Source organism: Cornus florida, unplaced genomic scaffold (assembly GCF_030987335.1).
Source record: "Cornus florida cultivar Cherokee Brave unplaced genomic scaffold, ASM3098733v1 CherokeeBrave_3.0.0_Hap2_Chr07, whole genome shotgun sequence".
Taxonomy (NCBI): Eukaryota; Viridiplantae; Streptophyta; class Magnoliopsida; order Cornales; family Cornaceae; genus Cornus; species Cornus florida.
In genome coordinates this window covers 20197437-20206913 of record NW_026775577.1, presented here as the reverse complement: position 1 = coordinate 20206913, position 9477 = coordinate 20197437, and the positions used below count along the sequence as shown (strand labels likewise).

General features: G+C 32.8%; 1 protein-coding gene across 1 annotated transcript; it reads right to left on the bottom strand.

Moving 5' to 3' along the window:
* Window positions 1-403: 403 nt before the first annotated feature.
* Window positions 404-2078, bottom strand: LOC132267548 (transcription repressor OFP7-like). The gene has a single exon (XM_059768698.1). It carries the CDS (start codon window positions 2039-2041, stop codon window positions 983-985), a length of 1059 nt encoding a protein of 352 aa, XP_059624681.1. The 5' UTR covers window positions 2042-2078; the 3' UTR covers window positions 404-982.
* Between the last annotated feature and the right edge of the window lie 7399 nt (window positions 2079-9477).

Sequence of the window (9477 nt, the reverse complement as noted above, 5' to 3'; positions counted from 1 at the left end):
ATCATAAAAAGATTGTAGATTTTTTCATAATTTTGTTGGACGTAGGAATGGACTCGAATTATTCGATTGACAAGTTGTGTACCTTTTCGATCTTTTTTTTTTTTTTTTTTTTGGTGAATAAGCAATTTGATCATCGAATATATATATATATATATATATTATACTTTTTATGTTGTTTTCAAAAACCTATCAAGGACGCTCTTATTACAAGTACTATGTTTAGTCGTTGGATCTAGAGACTTTATTCTATTGGATTGAATCAATACTTCAAATAAAGTCTCTTCATCTAGCTGTTTACGTATAACTGTATAAGGACGAGTGATAATTAAGTAAAGTGTTGAGAAGTACAAATTCTTCATAAAACTGCAACTCGTTCAAGCGGCCATTCTGTATTAATTCATCTGTGTATATATATATATATATATATCCTATATGTGTGCACCTACCATGCTACCAGTGAACTAAGAGTAAAACCATGAATGAGTGGAGATAGTATGATCCCTTCAAAGAGAGGTTGAGTGTCCCCCCTTTTTTAAGGCCAATCTCCTCTATGAGGAGGTTGAATATTGTGTAATTCGTATTCATTTATTTGAACTTTTGAAAATAAATAAATATAAAAAAAACTAAAAAAAAAATTCCTGATAGGTTAATATCGTGAAATATCCACTTGCCTAATTACTAGAGTATTTCATTCTCCAAAAGAGTATGTCTTTATTCAAGTCTCAAGTCCCGGGAGAAATGGCTAGTTTATAATTTGTTTGAATTTTTTGAAATAAATAAATAAAATTACTTAGAAAAACCTTTTTACTCAATTAATTTTTTTTTTCTTCATAAACATAGATGAAATCACCATCAATCCATTAATATTCTACATATCAACTTACAATAACTAACTATTACTACAAATAAAATTACAAAAAAAGAAAGAAAAAAAAAAAAAGGGTACATTATTATTTCAGTTTCACCATTTGCAACCACAGAGCTAGCTCAAAGAAACAACACGCTGGTGACGACGACGACTGGAACTGTTTCTGCAAAACATGGCCTCCCAAATCTCAGCGAAAGCCTCAACGATGACACCATGGTGTTGCCGAGAGTTCAGCGACAAGAAGCACTGCAAAAGCTGCTCCAATTCTCTCTCCTCGAAAATCTGCTTCTCCAACACCATCTCCATCATCGACCTCTTGAAATCCTCAAATGGGTCCTCCGATTTCTTCACCACCGCGTAGCTCTCCCTCACTTTTCCGTCCACCGTGCACGGTATCAGCTTCTTGAACACCGACAGCCTCGCCGGCGACGACCCCTCCGGCGAGCACCCGGACGACCTGCACAGCATCTTCACCTTGTAGTCGCTCTTAACATGTCGTTTCGATCTCTTCGATTTTTTGGTGATTTTTTTCTTTTGAGGCCTTGAAATGGGGGTTTCAATGATGGGTTTCAACTGGGGGTTGAATTCGGTGGACGAGTCGGTGGAGAAGCTTCTGGAAGATGAGTATGACATTAGGGTTTCGCTCTCTTCGTCGACTTCTCTCTCATCGCCTCCTTCGCTGCTGAAGAGTCCAGAATCAGCCGACGAAGTACTGGTTCGGAGTCTGGGTGTCGTTCTCTTCTTCTTGCTTCGTCGTTTTTTCTTCTCCGGCGGCGGCGGACGAGCCAATGAGGATTTGTTGTCGTCGGACTCACCGGAAACTGATGAGTTGTAGATTTTCCGGCGAGGCGTGTGGTCGTCGTGGACCATCGCGACCACGTGCCATTTCTCCTCCTTCTGCCACTGAACTTCCGGGTCGGAGTCGGACTTGAACCCGAACCCGCATCCGACGGAGTTGAATGCAGAGGACACGTGGCGCTTGAAGGAGGAGCGATGATGGTGGGCGGGTTTGGGGGTCGCCGGAGGATCAACGGCGGGAAAGTTTTGGTTGGCCGGAGAGAGTCTGAGGAAGGAAGGGACGGGTTCTTGTGGGAGAGTGGAGGGGTCTTTGGAACGACAAGAATGGAAGGAGGTGATGACTCTGGAGATCCGAAGCTTGAAGGGTTTGGACATTGTGTGTGTGACTGTGTGAGAGAGAGAGAGAGGAGTGAGAAAGTGTCAAATGTGTGAACTGTTGGTGTGAGCAATGTGAGTTTATATAGGGAGCCTGAGATGTTAATGAAGAGATATTCTCCTGATCCAACTAAATAGCTGCTGTGATCAGTGGACATTAATTAATATGGACATTAGATTTGACTATAATTGATTGAAATATGATACTCCATAATTAACACCAATTAGGAATTTCAACTTTTAATCATTTGTTATTAACTAAAAAAAGAGAAAACTTTTAATCATTTGTTCAAGTTTTTGCTTTATGAATAAAATGGTTATATAAGTAGCTGTATTAATTCATTGGACTTGTATATAAGATTGTTAAAAGTAATTTTATATGCAATTGGAGTTTAATGTATAATGTAATTCTAAGAACTACAGTAGTTCATTCAAATAAGTACTTTCTCTTTCTATATCAGTTTAATGGATTTATTTGCATTGAGAAAATTTCTAGATATATAGATATATATATATATGGACACACACGTCCAAACATAGCGAAGTGATAAGCAAGAAATATAAAAAAAAGGGTGCTATTACCATCGCATCCAACGGCTAGAAACTTCAGGGTATGCGGTATCTTTGAGATATTATAGATTTTTATCAAGTTTGGAGTAAGTCTATAATACCTGGGGGTACGGTACCCTAGTGCCTTTCAGTCATTGGATTATCTATTAGGTAGGTCTTATCACCATATCCAACGGATGAGAACTTTGAGAGTACGGTATTCCTGGTGCCTCTTTACTGTTGGATCATCTATCAGGTGGGTCCCACCACTGTCACATTCAACAGTTGAATACGTTATTCTGAAGTATTGTAGACTTTCACCGAGTTTTGAATGATCATTATCATGCTAATTATGTTGATGATATAAATATTAAAGTTATACTTTATATAACAACTTAAATTTTAGAGTAAAAAGTTGTCAACATGGAAAAATTGTTATATGTCCAAGGGAACATTTGAGCAAATTCAGTTTTATGTCGCTTCAATTAATTTTTTACTTATGTTTTGCTTTGCTATTGGCCGGGTCCATTAATATATAGTTTCAGAATTAAAGGTCTCAAAATATACGTTGGACCAAAAGAAACAAAATGACCTCCCTGTGTATATATGGCCTCTCTGTGTGTATGTATGTACATAATAATATATATATATATACACAGAGGTATGGAAAAATAAATTATAATGAGCCGTCTTCAAAGGAAACCAGGGTAGAATTTCTAAGAGAGACCAGATTATATCCAATAATCCCAGGTGTATCCAGAGGGAGGCTGACGGATTCTTTTGCCATACGACAAAATCATTTGACCACTAAAAATCTTGAGGACTGAATAGCGGAGGTTACCACTTGGAGCTTTCATGACCTTTGCCACATTAATATTATACATCTATAAACAGGTATGAATGTGTGTGTATTTATGTGATGATATTTGCAATCATTTTTTTCTCTATACACACACCTGTGTCGCACAATGCCACTGTACTTTTGAAGGGTGATTTGGTCCTTTCAATCATTTAAAAAATTCAAATAGAGTTAAGCAGTGAAAACTGGACTGTGGGCAATTTTTTTTTTTTTAATTACATTCTTCATTTCTTTTCGAAAACTACTACAATATATGTGATGAGGTGTTCAACCGAAGTGTGTGGCTACATTAATAAAGGAGAAACAATTTTGCAAAAAGAACAAAAAAAAAATAAAATAAAATAAAATAAAAGAATAAAAGTTTCACAAATTCTGGTTCAATCATGAATATTCAATATGTATATATATAATTGTCTTATAAACGTGTTAAGACACAGTACACAAGTAGTAGTAGCACATCTTTTGATCAAGAAAGAACAATATTCTCCTCCAATCTCCATATGGTACCCTGTGCCTAAGGCTATGAAATATATATATATATATATATATATATATATATATATATGTATATAAGAGAAAAAGTGCACCATATTTCAATTTGAAATACAAAACTGTTCATCTGCATAAACAATTCAACAGATTTATTGGGAAATGCAAAATTGCAATTTTGTCAAAAGGGTACGAACATGCAGAGGAGCCTAACATACTGTCCTCTCAAATTCACAGTGTCATTCTTGAGATTGCAAAGAATAACATTGACTACTCTTTTTAAGTTATCTAATTATTCCAATACAAATTTATTTATTTATTTTAATGGATGTCTAAAAAGCCTAAGTTTTCATTTCTCATTAGGTCCGACTATGATACCAACTACAACAACCATGATACCAACTACAACAACCATCTGAATTCAACGTGGGACAAATTCCCCTTTGTAACACTAGTTGTAACAGGTGGACATTTACTCATTTACCCAAAAGTTCAAGCTGTTGTGTACTACTGCATACCTATCAATTTATACACAATCACTTTCCCATTCAGATCTGATGTGGGACAAATGACCCCTTGTTACATTCTCCCCCACCTAAATTCGTAATGCCCTCGTTACGGCTTGGGCCACCCTGCCTACTCGGGTGAGTCACTTGAATGACTTCTGGACTGAGCGCTTGACGTGGCATCAGACCAATGATTGGATTGTGCTCTGATACCAACTATAACGGATGAAAGTTTGTCCATTTACCAAAAAATTCAAATTATTGGGTAGTATTGTATACCCGCCCATACCCAATCACTTTTCCATTCGAATCCGATGTAGGATAAATGACCCTTGTTACACTAGTCCAGTACACGAGTCCCATCCCTATAATTTTAGGAGGGTTTGATGTACTCAGGTTTATCTTTTGAGAACTAGTGACCTCCAGATGATGATTGAGTAATTTTACCATTATGCCAAGACTAACAAAAGACGATGAATATTACGTGTTGCAAATACTGTATAACCGATGACATTATTCAAGTAAAATGGAATGTATTTCCACCCTTAGTGGTCCAAAAGTTCCAAACATTATCATTGCACAAAGGGACACACCTACATACAAGTCAATTCAAATGGACTAAGATAGCCCTAGACAGTCAATAAAAAAGTGCAATAAGTAAATAAAAGCAACTTTTTGTCCTGACCATGTTTTGGCATTTACATTGTTACACTTGCAAAGCATGGGATTAAAAAGGAGACTAGCTTTGTAATGTAAAATTACAACTTTTAGCCTATAGTAAAACAAAACCCTAAAAAAAGAAAAGACAATCCAAAGAAGCATCCTTTGAAAGCACAAGGTGGGGATCCAAGGGAACAAAATCATCTATGCATGCAAATGTCTTCTCTTTCTTTCTCTCTCTCTCTCTCTCTATACACACACACACACACACACACACACACACATATATATATATCTCCTTTTTAGGGACACACTCATTTGGCTAAAGTTAAAGCTCCTTTCTACACTCAATTGTCCCAAACATGGTGCGCTCTGCAATAGCTAGTAAGTGAGATTACTTACCCTATTCCCATCCTGTCCTTTTGAGTTGCTTTTAAAATTTGAATCTTTATCATCTTGGGTTGGGTGAAAAAGTTTACATGTTGAAAAACATGGGTTTAAAAAAGCCCATAATTGATCTAATATTTTATTTTCCAAACAAGGAAATAATCTCATGGGCCGACCCAAGTATATTCTTTTAATGGGCCTAATGGCCCATCCTATGGTCCTAACCTATTCTCAGTGAGCCCACTTGGTTTAGTTTTTTCTTCTAGGCCCAAATCCTCCTTTGGATGACTTTCGGATCTATGGATTTAAAATTCACTTTTTATAATAGTCAAGTGGTAAATCCAGGATTTGGAGACATAAAATTTGAACTGCGGCATGTGGTTAAGTGGTATCTCATCTTCTTTTAAAGTAAGAAAAAAAAAATGAGGGTTTTGAGTCTTTTAAAAAATTTTGAGAGAAATTTTTATTTCCGAATCCATCCATCGTCCCATTCCCCCTCCCATCTTATTTAGTTTATATATCCATCCCTGTTTTCATTCTATTTGGTAAAATAATATATTATTAGCTAATATACATTTTTTAATAAATAATTAAATTCAATAATTATTAATTTATTTTTATTATTTGCATTTTTATAAATGTGTATATAAATATATCTAAAGAATTGAATAAACTAGTGGAGTCCACTTTCATTTCAAAATAAGTAGTCCATATGCCAACAAACTTGATATTTAAGGCAAAAATTTGAAGTTGTGGATTCGAATATTGCATCAAATTCTCCGTCTCAATCACCATGTCATCACTTTCTTATCCTGAAAATTGCGTCACTTTGAGTGCAACCCCTTTGTTTAATTGTGTTTTGGACTCCACAGAGTTGACTATTTTTTATTCAACAATTCCCCAAATTCTACTCCACGTGCGTGACTTTAAATGTCTATTTCAACATCAATGTGAAATGAGTTTTAAATTGTGATACATGCACACAATAAATTAGCCGAAATGCAAGACTGATAATTACAAAAATATGTGAATTTAACGTCCTAACTTTTAATTCATAAAAATTTCGTTATGCGAAGAATGATATTTAACATCGAATTCGAATAGAAAGTAAAATAAATATATATAAATTATTGTTAAAACGTTGTGATTTGTACAATTTTTATTTTATTTTTCTTTCTTTCCTTCTCTCTTGAAACCAACACTGTATCTATAATTAATTACTAGCATATAGTGGTTCTAAAATTTTATAATGGAAAAAATAAAAATAATAAAAACTGGCCACCTCATGAACCAAATACAGTAAACAAATGAGCATGTGCGGCAGTCTCAGAATTATTTTGAGGTGGCAAATCTCAAGTTGATCTTTACATTTAAGTAGGCAATCTCATTTTGATCTTTACTATATATATATATATATATATATATATATTAGTTACCTTTTCCAAATCTGAAGCAGCCGACGAATTTGAATTTTTATACATACCTTCAATTTGGCCACTAGTAATAGGATTCCCTTGGGCCTTGGTCTTGTGCTACGTGTTGATGATTAAAGCAATACACTATCTCGTGATGCAAGAGATATATACAGAGGTGGTAGTTGTTATGTAAGTGATATATACAGAGGTGGTAGTTGTTATATAAGTTATATAATGTAAATTTGTTATTAGCATTGTTTGTAGTTGGGGTATTGGTGTAACGAATTTGGACCAATATCAATATAAATTAATTTATTTATAAAAATATGTAACAATATCAAATTTTTGAAATTTTTTTACAAATAGACTGATATGACAAACCACAATTACTAACACAAAAAGCAACCCAAAATGAAGAGAGGATTTGAGATCCTACTAATTGAATATATTGATAGTAATATACTAATAATATGTATGTTAATTTTCAGTAACTTTGAACATCAACTTAATAGATATTGATTGTGAAAGGAAAAAAATATATTTTTGTTCATAGAGCTGTCAAAAATTGTAGTAAAAAATATCTTAAGTATTATTAGTATCAACAAGTGTAATCTAGTAGTAGATGGTGATGTGCAATTATTTAAAATAATTTAAATGGTTGAAAAGCAATCTCAAAATATTAGGTTTACTAAGATGTGTCACCTCCTATTCAACAATAGAAATGATTGGTCGCATATTGTTGGTGGAAAAAAAAAAAGTGATGATGAAAACCTAACTTGATCAAGATTTCAAGCCCACCCACAATGTGGTGTGTTTCCCAAATATATATATATCCTTTAAAATTGGTTTTCCAAATACTTAAATTAATTATTTTGAATAGGATTAATTGATGTCATCCACTACCGCAGTGGTAATGTATATATATATATATATATATTCACACACACACATACAATATTTTGATAACATTTTTTTTTTTTGCTTCAAGTAAAAGTTAAAAATGCAAAGTAGTGAGATTTTAGAGAGAATGATGTTGAATTGAGGGATGGATCTAGAAATTCATATGATGGGGGACAAATTTATATAGAAGAGTTTTTTCATAATTTTATTGAGGGCAATTTCAAAATTTTTTGAGTATAAATGCAAAAAATTACAAATTTAGTGATATAAAATGAAATAACAAAAAATTTCAGTAGGGGTGGAAAATGTTATGATTAAAAAAAAGGTAATTTTGTAATTACTTAAGCGTTGGCTGCATCTGAATAATAGAATAAGTATCACCGAATACTTGCAGTCAAAGTAAATACTAATAATTTTTAATTGGTTATTTATACTAAATACAAGTAAGTGGTGGATTCCACTTCTTTCTTTTGTTACATAATTAATCAATTAAAAGAGTATATTTAGTAATTTCACTGCAATTATTAGGTACAAGAATCATTTTATTTTATTTTATCCATATATACTAGTCTCTATTTTATTAATCCAACTAAACCCAAAGTCCAAACAAATTTAGGATTTTTGCCTATTTATTACAGTATTTATTTATTTTTTATTATTTCTTATTTATTTATTTTTATATTTTTTAATTAGGGTATCCTATTCTGAAGGGTTACTTCAAACCCTCCCATGAGAAGAAATCGTTATTGTCAGTTGTCAATGTGCCGACTTACCCTTATAATATTTGTAAGGCCACATAAATGGCACTAATGTAGTGGTCAAATAAATGGCATTATCTCAAGTTGATCATTACAATTAAGTAGGCTATCTCATATTGATCTTTACATATATATATATATTAGTTATCGTTTCCCAAATCTGAAACAGCCGACGAATTCGAATTTTTATATATTCAATTTGGCACTACTAATAATATATTTGCACTACTAATAAGATTCCCTTGTTCCTTGTTCTTGTGTTATATTCGCAATGGAAGAGATACGTACAAAGGTGATTGTTGTTACATAAGTTATATAACGTAAAGTTGTTACTAGCATTGTTGCCGTATCAGTTTAATGAATTCAAAATAATATCGGTATAAATTAATCGAATCGGTCTGTTTATGAAATTGTGTAATGGTATCGAATGTTTAAAAAAATGTTATGAATATATAACGAACCATGATTGCAAGCATAAAAAGTAACACATGATGAAGTGGCATCGAAAAAAAAAGTGAGCATTCGAGATCCTACTAATTGAACATATTGATAGTAATATGTATATTAATTTCCGGTAACTTTGAACATCAATTTAATAGATATTTATTGTGAAAAAAAAGTTTGGCATTGTTATTAAAATGAAAAATATATATATTTTTTTGTTCATAGAGTTGTCAAAAATTGTAGTAAAAAATATCTTAAATATTATAATCAACAGCGGTAATATTGTTGTAGTATATGGTGAGAATTTGAATCCTTGTAAAATTGTACTGAGCTAAAATTATAAGATTGTAGTCATTAAAAATATTTTTAATAGTTATTAAATATATTTAAATGCAATTATTTAAAATAAAAATTATTTTAAATGGTTGAAAAGCAATCTCAAAATATTAGGTTTACTTGGATATGTCAC

Coding starts and splice junctions, on each gene's coding strand:
- LOC132267548 (XM_059768698.1), bottom strand. CDS start 2,041: ATGTCCAAACCCTTCAAGCTTCGGATCTCCAGAGTCATCACCTCCTTC.